The 17,422-nt window shown below is 41.4% G+C and overlaps 1 protein-coding gene across 7 annotated transcripts in view; it reads right to left on the bottom strand.

Moving 5' to 3' along the window:
* The window catches only part of LOC139591958 (bifunctional heparan sulfate N-deacetylase/N-sulfotransferase 4-like), a 63,334-nt gene that overhangs the window by 25,282 nt on the left and 20,630 nt on the right, over window positions 1-17,422 (bottom strand). For 5 of the 7 annotated variants that reach the window (XM_071431169.1, XM_071431166.1, XM_071431165.1 and 2 more), the window contains exon 3: window positions 3,128-3,211. The exons of 1 other annotated variant lie outside the window; for it this stretch is intronic. In XM_071431169.1, coding sequence (XP_071287270.1) covers window positions 3,128-3,211 — 84 coding nt within the window. Of the gene's footprint in view, window positions 1-685; window positions 2,175-2,244; window positions 3,009-3,127; window positions 3,212-17,422 lie in introns of those variants that run through there. One more of the 7 variants, XM_071431170.1, reaches the window with a different exon arrangement.

Genomic DNA, 17,422 nt, shown 5'->3' with positions numbered 1-17,422 from the left:
TAAGGAGTGGTTAATCTTTGTAAATTAGCAGCAGATCCATTGACCATCCTTCCAATCCCTCAGAAGGAAAAGGGATGAGGGAGTCCCTGCAGTGAGTGATTGAGTGCAATCCCCATTATTGTGTCTCTGGGCAAGGCACTAGGAAAAAGCCAAGAGGATTTATCTGGTAGATGGAAGGGTTGGAGAGGGAGAGTGAGCCTTCTAAAACCAGCTGAAACTCACCCTGCTTTTTGTTCCTTTAAGAAGCAGTTCATAAAAAACTTGAGCTTTTCTGTAAAAGAGGCTGGATGTTTCCTGTTCTTATTTTGTCTTATCAGTATTCCACGCATGTGTTCTAAATGATCAAATCGGTAGCCAAGTTTATGAAAAATTTAACAAAGATTTATTGGATTGATAACAAAAAATAGAATTTTGAAAAACCACCACAGCCAAGACAGCGTCAGCCCCGGGTGCAGACACTGGGTGAACCAAGGGTCCGACTGACAAAGTGACAGCGTTTCCCCAGGGGTTCACCCCGAGTGCTTCCAGCAGCTAGCTTATATACAGTTTGTTCTGCCTGAGACAGGGATGACCGCACCTTTCTTTGTGTCTCTTCACATGTAGAGCTGGCTCCATACATGTACAGGAACGGACAAAGACGAATCTGGAGATCCAGACAAACTAACCAACTAACGAACTAAGGCAGAAGCTGTATTCATATGTAGTAGGGTGATACCAGTTCCTGAACACAGCAGATGTAATCATTCCAGGTGCAGGTCTTGTGAGTATCTGAGACATTCCATTAATCATCTTCCAGGAAGGTCTAGATGCTATCTCCCAGGTGCAGACGCCAGCGAAATCATTGATGATGGCCCAGGACTGTCCCATTCATAGGGTAACAGACCTGATATTATCTTAACGCTGTCCAGGAACTGGTTGAATGAAAATAGAACTCTGTTCCCAGCTGGAGCGGTCAAAGACATAACTTTGGATCTTCACAATATTTTATACACACATATATATACACCTATATAGCATGAATTATCTCTACCATATACTACATGTGGAATACAATCAATGCTATTTTTACAAAAATGTTCCCAGTTTTGGTAGAATGGTTTTGTGATGCTTTCATTGACATCACATCAGGGGTTAGGTGGTGTAACAGAATAATAAACTGGCTTTCCACTTGTGCAGACAGGTGTTCACTTACACCACAGATCACATGTAAAAAGGAGTCTGGCACTCCTGTCCCTATTGCTCTGCTTTATAGCCCAAAAGGGGGAGGAAGAACACGAAAAATACTTAACTCTTAGCAAACTCCCAATTTAATTTTCATCTATATGTTCTGCTGCCCTCCATTCAAATTGAAAAAAAAAAAAAAACCAAAACAACACAGTTCCTAATGCTGCTCACAAAAAAAGGTACCAGAAAGTCTGAGACAACAGCCTAAACAGCAGTGAGGAAATTTTCTAACAGTGCTGTGCTGCAAAGGGGAGGTGTTTGTAGCAGGGGAGATTTGATCTTTATTCATGTATGATTTTAGTTTCCACAGTTACTGGCATGCTTGGAGGAGTTGGTGCTTGAGGAGACTCCCACAACTCAGCTGTGCTTTTCCTAGCACTGCTCTTGTGTTACTGGTTCTGGTGCATTTTGGAGCTGCAGCTCCAAAAGCATCAGTATGGGGACTTAGACATAACACAAGAATTTTTCTGGAGTACAGGGTGTAGGAATGGAGGGTTTTTAGTCAGTGTATTTTAGTCAGAATTGAGCAGAGATGTTACAGTCTGTGTAGAGATTCTCTGTAGGTCAGGCTCTGGATCCAGCCTGTGCCTCATGCAAAGCACTGGAAATAATCTCTCTCCTTGTGTCTATCCCAGCAGTCCAGAGCAGTGTTTGCTGTTGAGATCCCAACCCAGAAATGCAAGAGGTTTTCTGTAACCCTGTGTCATCACATCTTAGTGTAAAAAATCAAAACCAGATAACTCTACATTTTCAGTGCCCTTCCCATGGCATGATCTTTGCAGCAAGACCCCAGAAAGTCCCAGCCCTGGAGCTTTTCCTCTGGAACATCGGTGATTTGTCTGATGCTGACACAGTCAGGGCTTGGTCCTGCCACCCTTAGTGATGTTCTGTAGGCTTTTCCTATGTGAGTGAGCTGGGCTGTCTGTGGATTTCTGGTACTTACTCAGAAGCTGGGAATTCAAAACTTGGTAGTGGATCTAAAGTTTTAACTTTTAGAAACTTTTTTTAACTTTTTGAAACTTTTAGTTTCAAAACTTGGTAGTGGATCTAAAGTTTTAACTTAAACTAAACAAGAAGCCTCTGAACCTGCCTGGGGCTGTCCAGAGTTGTGTGCAGCAGCGTTTAGTAAGAACTCATTTCTTTTCTCACAATGATATATTTTATTGTAATTTGTACTAAATACTGTTTTCCTTTTTCAAAAATATTAATATCTGCCTTTGTACTTTACCATTTCTTAGGAGTCTGTGGAGTTTTCTTCCTCTCTCACACTCATTCCATTATCCTGGGCTCAAAACTACTCCTGCTACACTCAGTTACTCTATTTACATCTGAGGGATGAGGAAGGAGGAAGAAATCTCTATGCTAAAAAACTTTAAAATGGTTTTAAAAGTAAATCAGGCATCTGTTGTCCTTCAGGATTTTGCCATTCTGTCACTCCAGAACAGCTCTTTACCTCTCCACATTTTCCAACACACTTTAGGGGAAAGGGTGGGAATAATCTTGGAAACATTGACTTTGCACTTGTACTATAACAAAACCCAAACAAGATGAAGCATAATGCTTTCAGTTTTAAAGAAGAATAAATAGAGGTTCCACCATTTCAGTGTCCAAAGGGGTAAAGACACACTATGTATAAGCTGCTCAGGTACACAAGGATGCCCTTGGTGTTTTCCTGAAAGATGTGTGGTGGTAAATGTTAGTGTTATAAGGGAGGCAAAGTGATTGCAGAGATCTCTCTAATTCCTCAGGAGACAGAGTAAGGTTTTTCAGGTGTGATAGGTATGCTGAAATATAAAAGATTGGGAAGATCATGTCTCAGAGCCCCTGAATATTTAGAAAGGGAATGTTTAAAGCTACATTTTAAATTCTGTCACCTATTTAACTGCATGAAGTTCCTTCTTACCTGTGTGGTAAAATTTTCCTGAAAATCCAAGGTTGAAGGTAAATTTTGCAACCTGAGTGTGCAGTAAATTTTGAGTAGTAAAGCCTGAAATAAATAAGAAATTAAAATTTACTCTCTAGTAAAGCCTGAAATAAATAAGAAATTAACGTGGATTAAAAAAAATTAATATTATTTTGGGCTCATCTTTTTTTTATAGGACTATTACAGAGAGCTTAATTTGTTCCATGAGAGTTTGATGGGCTAGGAAAGGTAGTGGGAGTGCCTGAGTGTCCAAGGAGGTAATGGTTCTGTGCCTTGGCCCAGGATGTTTTCCCCTGGAGCACTGATCCATGGCAGGACTTGAATCCAGCCACTCAGAGGCAGCAATATACTGGCTCACTTCATTAGTGAAGCTTGAGAAAATATGCTTAAACCCCAAAATAAAATTAGGAGTACTACTCATCATCTAGGCATGAAGGTGTTGGGATTTACTTACCTGCAGCACCATTTTGGGCTTCGTCTGAATAGCAAATTCAGGCTTAGGTGGAAATGAGCAAAGCTTCAGGTTTGGCCTGTGGTAGAAGTTGTGTCCATGTCATAAATGCATTTTAAATTTAATTAATGTTTATGTTTAGTCTCTCATCCAAGCTAAGATAAGCCCACTGGAAATTAAAGGAAGGAAAGGGTGCTGCTTATGGAAGAAATAGTCTTGGCCACTTGTCTAATTTTTGTTCTGGACATATATTCCAGCTCCTAGGAAAAAGGAGATGCTTAAGCCTGTGTGAGCTTTACTTGATGTTTACTACTGGTTGTTAGCTCTGCACTGCTCCTGGAGCTGCTCCTTGTGTGCAGATCTGCTTTGGGTTCCCAGCCCCTGGAATTTGGGGTGCTGCATGTGAGATGGGGAGTGCATTTCTCTCCCTATTGGCCTTGCCAATGCTGAATAGGTTATAAATTCTGTTTCCATCAATTTTCTGTGCCTCCATTATGTGGCCCTTGAGAACTTTTCCTATTATCTATTAATAACACTCCTATTGATTGGACCTTCATGTTCTTGTAGAGTTCAAAGATAAAATGGTTGCAGTGGTTTACACCCTACCCCAGCCCAGCTAATATCCTTCATTTGAAAAAATTACATTCTGTCTGGCCGTAATTTCCCTTAATTTTGTAGGAAAATAGTTTTTTGGTCTAATTTAAGCAAGGACCAGCACCCCCTACTTGGGACCAGAACCCAAAAGTATCTCCAGTGCAGGATAAACCATGAAAGCAGGGTTTAAGCAGCTGAGGTGTGTGAGTGTAATACAAGAGACTTCCAGGCAGGGTGCGTCTGCCTTGATTTTTTAAAATAGAAACATGCTTAGGGTGGCAAGGAAGATGTAAAATTGAGATGGTGTTTCTCAGCTGCAACAGTCACCAAGCAAATTCCTCTCCTTGCTGAAGGAAATAAAGCAATCTTATGACAGTAAATCTTGTGCTTTAGCATTAAATATTAAGGTGGTTGTATGGTTTCCAGCCTATTTTGCCAGACATTTAGTAAGTTGATTATTTCAATCCTGTGACAATTTCACATGTGGGACTATATTTACACAATGTATAACAAGTAAACATTCACTAAAATGCAAAACCTCGGAGATGAACACCACTGTTAGCTGAGACATTGAGGAAAATCCCCAGCTGGTAAAAACCACCACTAAATTGACACCATTAAAGTCAGAAGCGTAGAATCAGAGTCGTTATATCTTAGAACATAACTTTCCAAGCTATCTAGAGCCTTTTAGATATGTTGAGAAAGACTTATGGGCTGAGCAAAATCAATTTAATTTTCCTTTGAGGGAAGAACATCTTGAGAAATTATCATCGCTTAAGGTGCAGTAGGAGAAGGGGCAGGGAACAAACATCATTTCATCACCTGGGCTCCTCTCCTGCTCCCCTCACATCTCAGCAAGATGACAGAGCTGCAGGATAGGCAGAGCCTTCCAGCCCAGCCAGGCTCATTAAAAACACAGAGCGAGGATTAAGATGTAAATCCTGGAACCTGCAGCGTGTCAAGCTTTTTCCTCTGTCTAAAGGGCAAATCTGTCACTCAAACTGGCTTTGGCTTGGTCCTAAAGGCTTTTTTCTTGCCATTTCAATTTCCATATATGCATATTAATTTATATAATATGCAGCTCAATTTTGCTATCATGACCTCCCCTCCTTTTAATGCTAAGAAGATATTGTCAACTAAGGCAGTCGAAACTTATTTTGTCACTGCTTGTCTGTGTGGAGGAAGGGCACTCATTTATTCCACACCCTTAATATGGAATAACTTTTTAGGTGATTAGGGTTTGCCTTCCCTATCTTTAATGAAAGAGTGCAGAAGCTGCATATCCCTGGCACCCAGAGCCAGAAACCTTCCTGGGATTTGCACAGGCTCCATGGGAGGCAGAAGGTATATATTTTATTTGATTCTGAAGGCTCTGCAAGGTGGAGAAGGGCTATTGAATTTTAACAGCTGGAAAGCTGTTCCCTTTCCAAGGCCAGGTGCCACACAGCTATTCCCACTCTGCCTGCTGTCCTTGGCTTCACAGGTATCCCCCCCTTCCCTGGGGGCTCAGTGCCCTCCATCCCACCCCTGTCGCCACTGCATGCCTGTGGAAGTAAAACCAGCATTCCCTGTTGAACCACAGGTGGTTATTTTTGGACAGCTGAATAGATCATGCTTACTAATTATCACTTTCCAGGGAAAGAGCCACGGAGTACACAGTGCAGGGACAAACAGGCACGTCTCTGTGCCTGGCTAAACAAAGACAGGGCTTTTTTTAAGGTAATCTAAGCTGCACTTTCAAATACAAGCCCTTAATTGCCTGGAATCTCTCAAAACTCATGGATTTAACTTGATTAATTGATTCTTTGCTTTGTCAGTGAAGCTTTTCTCTGACACTCACAAAATACAGTTTCTTCATTATATTGCATTCAGTAGCTTTTTACATTAATCCATATAATTACCTTTTCTAAATTTGAAGTTGCTGTGTCTTTATTCCTCATAACTGGTGCGTCTATTAGGAAGAAGTTGATATTTCCCTGCTATGTCCTTGTTAATTCTAACTCTATCCCTCATTTACGTAATAAACTTTTTGGGGCGATTTCTGCAGGAACATTTCATGCCTAATAAGAAGCAATTTGCTTTCCTTCATTAAGTACATTAAAACTTCATGCCCCAGACATTATTGACTGTAAACATTTGATTCTGCTCAAATTTAATGCACCAAGGCATTTTGCTCTGCCAAATTAAGTTTATTTACGTGCTATGTTCTGGATTGTTAGCTGCTAATGAGACTTTGGCTCTTATTGCTCTAAGGCCTGAACAGTAACCTCATTTTAATGAGTTCATTATTTGCTGCCTTCTGAGTGGAAGACAACAAATTTTCCTTTTAATTAAAGGTCAAAACACCTCTGGCTGAGGGAAGTGTAGAGGTTATCAAATCCTAAGAGAAGGCAAATGAATGACACTGTGTGATTTTGATGCCAAGCATGGGCTGGCCAGGCTGAGGTAGAAGGTGCCTCTCTAGGGAGCAAAACTCCAAATCTAAGTTAAGCGATAACAATGCTAAAATGCATACTGGATTTCTGAAGATATTGTTAAGGCAAAACAGAACTTGAAAATCAGCCAAAGTAATTAAAGAGGTTTTCCTCCCCACCCGAAGGTCTGAGTGGATCAATAGAGCTGCTAAAGCACGAGCCCTTCCTTGCATGGGCAGTGGTGTTTGGGGTGAGGGGGACAGATGCCACATGGATTGAGTTAGCACAATGGAATCTCATATTTTTATTGGGGAAAGTGAGGCAGATATTGGGGCTCCATGTTGGGGCTGTTTGTAGGGAGACAGATGTACATGCAGCTGTGGGCTGGTGTGTGTGCAACTGCACAGACAGGGACTGGTGCTCGCTGAAACTTCAGTTAAACCAAAAAAGGATTCATTATGGGAATTGATGCACAGATCCTTGTCCTTCTTCTAGTATTCTATTAGCCAGTATTGTTTCATATGCCTTTCATTCTGTTCCCACAGCAGGTAACAGCATTAGAGACAAGAAAGGCTCTTGGGAAAGAAAGGATCAGTGCCTGTGAGATCAGCTGGTGAAAACTTAGTCTAGTTTTGGGGGTAAAATCCTGAAAGTCTCTGAGATGTAGACATTGTTTAGCTTGAAAACTGCAGCTGTCAGAACATCTTTATGACACCTCTAAACATTATTTCTGCAAAGTAGAACCAAATTCCTGACACTCAGAGGTGTCTCAGGAACATTGCCAGAAACTGAGAGCATCAGGAAAAGCACAGGACGAATATAAGATTTGCAGGACTGAACATTTCCCCAGCGTGGAGCAGCCAGCCTGGCATTTCATTAGGGCTCCTGCTCATACCTGTGCCCTTCCAGAGACAATGCTGTGAATGTGAATTTTGGGAAGCAGCAAAACCTCCAGATCTTGGAGGTCCATGGCAGGATCTGTGTGGTTGTGGTGCTCTGGGGCACTCACGAGGGAGAGCTGCCCAAGGAAACCCCATCCCAATTTACTGCAGAGTCTCCTGGTGAGGATGCACAATGGGTAAGGCAGGTGAGGAAGTTCTTCACTCAGTCTGGAAGGAGATCTAGGCAAGGAGGGGAAGTTGGATATCCCTGCTTTGCAGTGTATCTGTAATTTGCTGTCATCCTGAGTTATTTGACTTGCACAGACTGTTTGGGGGAAGTGTTTCTGGCACAGGAGGATGTGCCAGTGCCTGGCTTCCCAGGGGTGCTGGCCAAGGTTACGCTGTCCCATCGCCTTCTGAGGGGTATGACTGAGAGTCTTGTCAAAAATGGGCTCTCTTGCCATTACTCAAAGTCGTTATTCATTTGGGAGCAGATCCTAGTGCTGGATAGTGATTGCACTGCTGCAAGTTTCTGCTCTTTGGTCTGTGTGTATAAAATATGGATATGCTCACCATATACACAATACTTTTTATTTATCAATACTGTGGGCAGAAAATACGTGCAAATATTTGCACATACATAACTTTAACATTACCTCTGCTTTGAGCTGGGGCTTAGATTAGATCACCTCCAGAAATTCCTTCCAACCAAAATTGGAACTTCCAGACAGTTTTCTCAGGCTTCTGTGGCACATAGTTGTTACTAATACCAAGAACATGGTATTAATAACAACTTTTTAATGCATTTATTCATTTTTGTCCCTAACATGTCCTTAATGTTTGTGCAGCTACATAGCCCTGTGGTTCATTCCCAAGCTGTTCTGTGCAGCAATTTGCTGCTGGTCTGTGCAAAGCTGGAGGGCTACAAAGTAATAGTTTTTACTCTAAATTTCCAGCTGAAATTTTTGGAAGGAAAAAAGAAAAAGCAAAGAGTACTTCCAGCAATATTTCATTGCACTGCAAGCAGCTGCTGTCAGGATGTGATTTTTTGATTGCCTCTTCCTGCTCTTGCTCCCTCCCTGAAATCTATGCTAGGATAAAAAAATCTGACTAAGTGTGCTGTGGTCTTGGCAATTTTCAAAGCTGGTGGAATTGGAATTGATAGGAATACCACAACGCAGTTAAAATCATAGTAATGACTGTAAGGAAGGTGTGAAATAACTAGCCACTGCTATTTTCCGACAGGAAAGCTGTCAGTAAAAAAGTGATGTCTAGCCTGACATTACTGATGGGGTCACTGCAAGACCGGGATTTTAAGTTCCATATTTTCAGCTTTGAGATTGGACCATAAATTTCTGTCATAAGGGGGACAATCAACTCAGCTGTATCTGCACTTGTTAAAACTCAGCTTGCTGAGGAATTTTTAAGCCCAGGGAAGCTGAGTTGATGATTTCTGTGTGGTGAGGATTTTAGCCAACTTCCCATGCTTATAGCAGATAATACCAGAGTGTAGGAATTAGCAAGAATCCACATTACTGACTTAGTGGCTAGAGTTTGAAAGCAGTTTAGGCATTGGTGTTAGTAAAATCTTTAATGGGATTTTGAAATCACTTGTCCTGTACCCTATGCCAAACCTGACTGGAATTGCAGGGCCTGGATCAGAGGGAAACTGCCAAACCTCACAGACCTGGAGACGCTTCTCACCCCGTCCTTCCTGCAAATGGTGCCACTCCCAGTGCTGGCTGCAGAGCACTGGGCACAGCCAGGGCTTTGGCCCTGCCTTCCCTAGGGCTGGGACTGCATTTCCTTCTGTTTTTATTCCTGTGAAGCAGCCTGCTAATCCACAGTGCCATATAAATAATTAACAGGGAGCTCTCAGCTGGGGCTGAACACAGCCAGCTCTGGCTGCAGATCTATTTTTCATTGTAGAGCTATTACCTGAGCCTGTTCAGCATTTCCCTGGAGTTTGCTGCCTTTGTGTGAGGTCTGACAGGATAGGTGGGTTTCTTTGAAGCAAGAAACAGGTGATGATTTGCAAATACTTGTGTAGTATGTTTATTGGAAACAGGAAAAAAGATGTTTTTACTTCTTGAATGGAATAACCCACTTTATCAGATCTGTTTCTGCTGCTGTGCTGTAACTCTGTCCTGAAGTCAGAAAACTGTCAGGAGCCTACCTGCATTTAATTTGACCTAGAGGAGTGCATCTGTCCCAGTAGAGGTTCAACCAGTTGCAGCAGAAGGAGATGAATGGGGGGATCCTGCAGCAAATTTACTACTTGCTGATGACTAAGTGGTGAATAACATCCCTGAGAACTCAGGAGGTGGCTCTTGATTTAGTATTAGAAGAGATGATGCTGAGTGTGACACAGCCTGACAGTGAGAGCACCTTGACCAACTGCTCAAGTGTGGGTGCACAGATATATAAAAATATCCATGGCAATCATCCAGTCTCTCTTCTTGGAAAAAGGATTTCCTGGCCTTGTTAACGCATCTAGCAGCAAAAAGCTCAAATGAAGAGCAGGGGGACAGTCTAACAGGGCAGAAAGTATGAATGGAAAATAGGGAGCATGACTAAGAAGCAGGGTTTATTTTAACAGGGCCACACAGATGAATTAAGGCAATTGCTCTCATTCTGGGGAGGATCAAAGGCATTAGGCCTGGCTGGGAGCATCCACAGGAGCTGCTGCAGGAGCTGCAGGAGCAGGGAGTGGCTGCAGTGGCTCCCTGCCAGCAGTGATTGCTGCTCTGTGTCAGAAGAGAGAAGATTTACAGCCTGTTTGGGGCAGCACTGAGGGTCTCCAGTATCAATCACTGCTGATGCTGAAGGATTTTCTAGGAATACTAACCAAATGTGCTGCCAAGTGCTCGGAGGGGAAAAGCCAGCCTGTGCCCAAGCTGAGAGCAGGGGGCAATCCCCTGGGCTCTGGGGAGCTGCTGGCACAAGCCCAGGGCTGAGCAGGATCCCTCCCTGCAGGTCCATGCAGCAGGGCCAGGAGCTGGTGGCACTTGGAGCAGAGCAGCGAGGGGGCTTAGAGATTATTTCTTATCAGTTCTGACTTTTGAGAAGTTTAAGCATCTCCAGTGATAGAAATCTCTTGAGGAATGGCTCTTCAGGCAGGAGAATCAGGGGAAGGCAATCTGCCAGTGGGAGATCAAGGATTATTGGTCCAGTTTTTGAAACAACATGATCAGGAATGCTTGTTTTGATTTCAGTGGCTCTGCTCCCTGTGGCTGCAGTTCAGCCTGGCCAGCACAACAGCTCTATGAAATAAAGAAGAGATGCTCTATTTCCCCATATCCAATCTGCACAAGGCAGGTGGGGTTTGTCTCTCTCTAATTCCACTGTAGAGCTCCCAAGAAAGAGGCCCAAAAGGCAGGGACAGAGTCCTCACGTCAGCTCTGATCAATCACAAAATTAATCCCTAAAATACAAATTGAATGGCAAAACCATCTCAAGGCTTTACAGGGACAACATCAAGGTCTAAAGTAGTACGTTAATAAAAAATGGTTGCTGAGCCATAGTGGTCCTGTGGCAGAAAATTGTGCTGGTGTCAGTCACTGTGCTGCATGTCACCCACCTAAAACCCACACTGCTCATTAGTTAGCTCAGGTCATGATTAGGCCATGCCCAAAAAAAAGGATCAAAGTCTCTCTCTCTCCTTGGCACAGTACAAATATAGGGTAAAAGACAAGTAACAGCAACAACTGCATTTTGGTTGAGTTGTATATTCTTTCTTTTTCTTGTGTTTTGGTGCTTCAGACTTGTTTTCTTAAGCAAAAAAAAAAAAAAAAAATTACAAATAAGCTCTACAATCTGTTACAGGTGGGTACTCAGTTGCTATAAATTATTTAAAGGCCAGACTAATGGAGGCTACCTTATTTATCTTCTTTAATTTATGGACTTGGATCTACTAAGGTTTAATCAGAGTGGTTTTCTGTTCCTTCACTGCCCTTGGAAATCATTCACTTGGATAGCTTGTCACAAAAATAAAACTTTCTTCAAGTTCTCATCATGTACATTCATCTCAAAATTCTGAGCACCTACCAGCAATGTCAAATCCCTGCCTTAAATTTACTGCTCAAAAACTACCTGCTGTATATGCTTTGTGGTGGGGAATTAAGGGGTTTTTTCTGCACACATTCAATCATAGAGGAGAGATTGGAGCAGGTGATACATCCTGAACTGAGGTGTGTCCTTCAGGGCTCAGAATGGGCATGCTGGCACAAGGATGGATGTGCCCTGTGGCTTTAAGAGAGTGCCTCCATGTTTGGGGCTTTTCCCTGTGTGAGTCTGCCCATTGCCCACCCTCTCCATAAAAATCAGCATCCAGGGAAGTCTGGAGAACTGTTTTCCTTGGTTATTGTGAAACTTTCATTTTGCAGAATCTTGATGAGTAAGGGTGTGCTTTAAAAACCACTAGGATTAAGTGTTGCTTTTTAATATTTTTGAGATGCTTGATACTTGTCTGGCAGAGCTTAACTTCTCTGACCTTTCTTCCTTCTTTGTGATGCTGCCTTCCATTATCCAGGGAGCTGGCTTCAGTGTTTTGATAACTAGAATTGGATGTTTCTGTGGAACGAAAAGGGAATTTCCAGGCAAATGTTCTTGCTTTACACTGCATCTCTTTCACCAGAGATCAGAGTGCTTCTGCCACCCCCTGCTCCATCAGGTTCAGTGCAGAGGGAACTAAAGCCTTTATTGTCCTTCAGGATAGGTTTAAAATCCCTCCATCCCAGAAAATCCTCCTGCTTACCACTGCTTTATTATCCTTCCCAGCATGAAGACAGCATAGTGAGCTGTCCAGAGGAGGAGGCTGGAAGATCCAAAGTTAAATGGCAATGCCCATGTTACACTTCCACTCAGTTCTCTTGAACCAGAAACATGAAAGGCCGGTATGTTGTCCAACAAAATCAACCCAGACCACCAGCTGAGGCTGGCACATTTGAAATGAGCAATTGCAGAACTTTCAGTAGGCTACTTCTTCATAAAATTAGGTGATTTCAGGTAAAATTGAGAACAAATCTCTTTAACAGTCAAAAAAATGTTTCAGGTTCAAAAGTATCACCACACCTTTCCTATATGTGGGAAAATTATACTCAGAGAAAAACTGAAGTACTGCTGCTCCTCAGATCACTCTGGAATAGAATCTGGCAAAAAACTCAAACCTGTGCCTTGAGAAATTCAAGTGGTGCAATGTAATTGTGGAAAAGTGATGGAATCTTTCAGTCCTTGCGGTAGCTTCCTAGGGAGGAAACTCCTGCTAACAGGAAGCCCTTCTACATGGCTTTTGCAGCCTTTTTCTGTGTGTACTGGAATGCTCTTCCCAGGGAGGTGGTGGAATCACCATCCCTGGATGTGTTTAAAAAAAGACTGACATGGCACTTGGTGCTATAGTCTAGTTGAGGTGTTAGGGCATAGGTTGGACTCGATGATCTTAGAGGTCTCTTCCAACCTCATTATTCTGTGATTCTGTGTGAGTGCCCACAGCAAGCCAGCTGCTCCCAAGCTCCCTGAGCACACCCTAGAGGAGCAGTATGTCTTCCAAGAGTAATAATGGCTGATGGCAATAATAACCCAGTGAAAAATCAGTGTTTGTGATCCTTTCCTAAGTCTCCTAATAGTTGAAACTCATGGCTTTTCTCTGAATTCACATCCAGGAGCACCCTGGTTGTGAGCCCTTGTGGTGATAGGTCTCCAGCACGTGGGAACAGGGCGGAGAGCTGATCTCACCAGCACATGGAATACTTGTATGGCATTGTCTTAAAAAAGACAATGCACATCATTTGAATAATGCCAAGAGTGCTAAATTGAGACAGAAAGGTTGGGGGGGAAGATTTGGTTTTTGCTTACAACAGATTGCTGTTTCAGAGCCATTCATATGCATTTTGGTGGCAGCCAGAAAGTGGCTGAGGCAGTTAACTTTTAAATCTACTTGCTTTTGATCTTAATGATTAAAGGCAGCACTTTTCCCTCTTAAATATTCCCATTGAAAACTGTAGCTACTTACAGTGTAAAGTATGAATTCATGTAACACAGGATCATTAAACTGGGAAAAATATGTTCCGCAAACTATCAAGCTTTTAATTATAGTTGTTACACTAAATTTCCACTCATTTCTGAAGTGAGAGATTCTGTTACTCTCACAGCTGAAGGGTAATGCCATAATTTTATTTTATATGGGAATAGCTGTTTAGAAATGAGAAATACTGAATTGCTGTGACAGGCTTTGCTTGGGTAATGCTCTGCTAGCCCAACAGGTCTATTTGGCAAGGTGTACATCCAGAGCCTGGATATAATTTGCACCTGTAAAATGAGAAAGAGCTAAAAGCTGGGTGCTTTTTTTCCATAGTGGAAAACCTTCCTTACACCTCAAGCTCTCCTTTGAACTGTGCATTCCCCTTGTTTGCCCCCTCTCTGCTCTGCTGGGGTTCAGCACACCCATGTGTTAGGTCACCAGTGAAATGAATAATCCAGAATATTTCTGTGGGTGCAATCTCAGCTGGCTTTGAGCAGTTGAAGACAGAAAGGTGGTTTTAACCATCCTACAGTGGGCTCTTCCCAGGCACAGGTTTCCTGCCCAAAATTTCCTCTGGTCTTTAACACTCACCTTGCAATATTTACATCAGGGATGGGTGGGTTTTGTTTCCTGATAATGTACTGGGAGCCTGTGCCCAGATACAGCAGAAATAAGAGGGAAAGCATATGGGAAACCATATTCCCTTTCCTAATAACAAATACAGAGGAATTACACTTGATAATACCACAGACATGTTTGTTTATGATGCACATAAATCTTGGGATGTGTTACTAGGAAGAGACATGCAGAGGTTTTTTATTAAAGAATTCACATTCTACAGATGAACCTATTTTTTAAATGTAATGCATTATTGTTGTTATTGTTACTATTAACCATGCAGAGCATAGCCTCAGCAGTTCACACTTGTCCCTGGAACTCCTAAATTAATAAGATTATAGAGTATTTAATCTCTATTAATTGTAGATTCATATAGATTAATGCTTATTTATGCATGTATATTCAATTAATTCCCAAACATGTGTGCTAATTTGTTGAAAAACCTACAGTAAATATTATTACAAAGGAGGTCTCCAGTCTTGTGACCCTCAGGGATTAAATATTACTGGAAAATGGACAAAGCACTTTGATCCTCATCCCCTGAGCCTGTCTCCCTTGTCCTGCTCTTCACCAGGCTGCTTTTCCCCAGGTACAACTTGCTGCCCTTGAAGAACAATTGGGTCTCCACCAAAAAACGCACTTGTGCTATCAAGAATCACTGACAGCTTGAAGAGCCAATATTTCATCAGGTTTGGGCCAGGCAGGCAAATACAGTCTGCTGTCAAAAATGTGAATTCCATCATTTTTTATACCATTTTTTACTAGAAGGGCTGAGGTTTTGGGGTGAAAAACACACAGGTGCTGAAGCCAATGGCTTTAGTGGAGTCTGATTCATCCCAGCAGTTCAAGTGGAATATTGAGACAACTTTTAGGAATTGCCTCAGTGTTGCTATTTTAGATTTAATATGTAATGTAAAAGCTGCGTTAATAATTCTGTCTTTCAAGTAAAATGAAGAGGCAGCAAAAACCTGAAATATCCATTTCCTGGGAAATTCTTGTATTAAAGGAGTGTCTCAGCAAAGCGTGAATTACTTGCATTTTTTAATTTCTGGAAGATCAGCAAGTCCAAGGCTACATTTAATTATGATCTTTGGATTTTTTTTTTTTTTTTATATTCTACAAATTGCCCCCTTTTCCTTTAGTCTGCCAGAGCAGAGGAGCTGGCAGAACACAATTTTGTTTGAATCAAATTCCAGTGAAACATTGTGCATTTCATAAATCAATATTTTGCCACGGGAAGCTGTTTCACTGGAGCAATCCAAGTTGATCAAGTAAAAGGAATATGAACTTAATTTTCCTCTGCCTTGTCACTTTGACATTAAATGGCTAAACAAGTAGGATGGAGGGAAAATTAAAATCCTAACCTCTAACTCTTTGAATTTTTCCATACCTTTGTCAGAAAGTATTGGGAGGGTGGTATTAGCTTTAATAGATTTAGTTTGTGTTTTTTCAAAACTAAATGCTAAAATTCAAATTAAATGATGGCATCAATTAAAAAATTAAACTCTGATATAAGGGATTCATCCTTTCCAATCAGAAGTGTTAAAAATAGCAGGGATATGATGTGCCAGAGAAGCTGAGTGTGTCCCACACCACAGATCCCACTTGTGTTTGCATGTTGTCTGGATGAAAAATGGGAACAGCAGACTAAGAAAGTGCTGGTACTTAGCAGAAAGAACAGAAACACAGACAAGAGGAAGGCTTACAAATATTTAGAGAAAATTTTCATGGCTTGGTAAGGGACATGTAAAATTTGCTTCTGAAGAGGAAAAAAATACTTGATCAATGGCTTTGTTTCCTAAAGAAAGCCATGAAGTGTTTTAACTAATACACTGGTTTGCAGGAAATTCTTATTAGCTTGTCCTTTAATTTTCTTGTAAGTACTGAAAATTAAATTCTTAATGGAATTGAATAAAAATGGTTTTGTTTTCTCCCTGACATTTCTGGAGAGAAATTGTTAACTAACTTAACTTTATATCTTAAGACATTATCTCTAAAATGGGTGTGACTATTTAAGTTATAAATTACCATATTTAACATTAGAAATTTTGTTGACACAAAATGACAAAGTTAAATTACTAAATAGTCTTATATTAGAATTTCCCATGAGGTGAAAAAAACTCTGTAGTACTTTTTTGGGGTTTTTTTCTGCCTGGATGGAAAGAAGACAGGTGGAGGTGTAGAACACTGGGAGTAAAAGCAGTCACTGAAGGGATCTTTGGCCATATTCACAGAAAAGACAAAGACTCTAAGACTTAATTTCTGTGACGATATGTATGTAAAGCTATAGAGGTGGGTGGATATGTCTAAGGATTTGAAGCCAGACATAGTCAAATATTTGGTTTTATACTTCATTGTGACACAGAGGTTGACAGAAAACTCCTGGTTAATTATTGCTAAGTAATTGGAGTCTCAAATTTCTCATTTTCTCTGGGAGATTTTCTCAGTTTCTCACCTGTTTGTCCATCCCTCCCTGTCCCCACCCTTTTCCTGGGCACTGCCACTTGCACATCATTTGAATAATGCCAAGAGTGCTAAATTGAGCTTTTGCTCCAAGTGTTCCTCCTGCTCCCATTTGGATGACAAAGGCTTATTTAAAGTCACTTAAGTAACGCTGCTCCTGAAGGAGCTGCATTATGGATGGGCTCCTGCTAATGTGTTTATTGCTGCTTCAAGTGCTTTTAAGGCAATAATTATGACTGCTCTTGCAGTCTGCACTGCCTGGCTCTTCTACAAGGCCATTCCATCATTGCAGAGTGTTGTTTTCTGCAGGAAGCAGCTGCTAGGGCTCCTTTTTAACTAATATGTGTTGTTTTAAAGCTCAGGTTAATGCAGGTCTCTGGAGGGGCTGATATTAAGCAGATGTGTTTTTTGGCTCCTGTGGATTCCCTAACTGAGGCTAAATTAAATAGAGTACCACGTGTATCCTGGAAATATATTCCATTTTGATATAACCTATGACTTCAGAATTGGTTTGGAGAAAGGATTCAAGAAATGAGTACAAATCCAGGAAATCAGTGCAAGTGTAGAAGAGCAATGTGACACAAGTCAGCTTGGCACAGGATGTGAGCACCAGAAATCTGAATTTGACCTGGAAGACCTGCCATTTCTATATTATTAAAAGGATTGTGATGTTTTTAAAAACATCAAATTTTAAAATGCTTTTCAAAATGAAGTTCTCTTGAGTTCTTATAGCCAGAATGAAGGATGATTTATCTCACTTTTTAAAATAATTCATTTGTTGTTTTGTGGAATATTAGACTTTTTTCCTTGGGGGAAAAACCCCAAACATCGGAG

The sequence above is a fragment of the Agelaius tricolor genome, unplaced genomic scaffold, assembly GCF_023055355.1.
Source record: "Agelaius tricolor isolate 1412-34295 unplaced genomic scaffold, bAgeTri1.0.p SCAF_8, whole genome shotgun sequence".
NCBI lineage: Eukaryota > Metazoa > Chordata > Aves > Passeriformes > Icteridae > Agelaius > Agelaius tricolor.
Note: the sequence above shows the minus strand (reverse complement) of the source record. Positions and strands in the feature narration are given on the sequence as shown.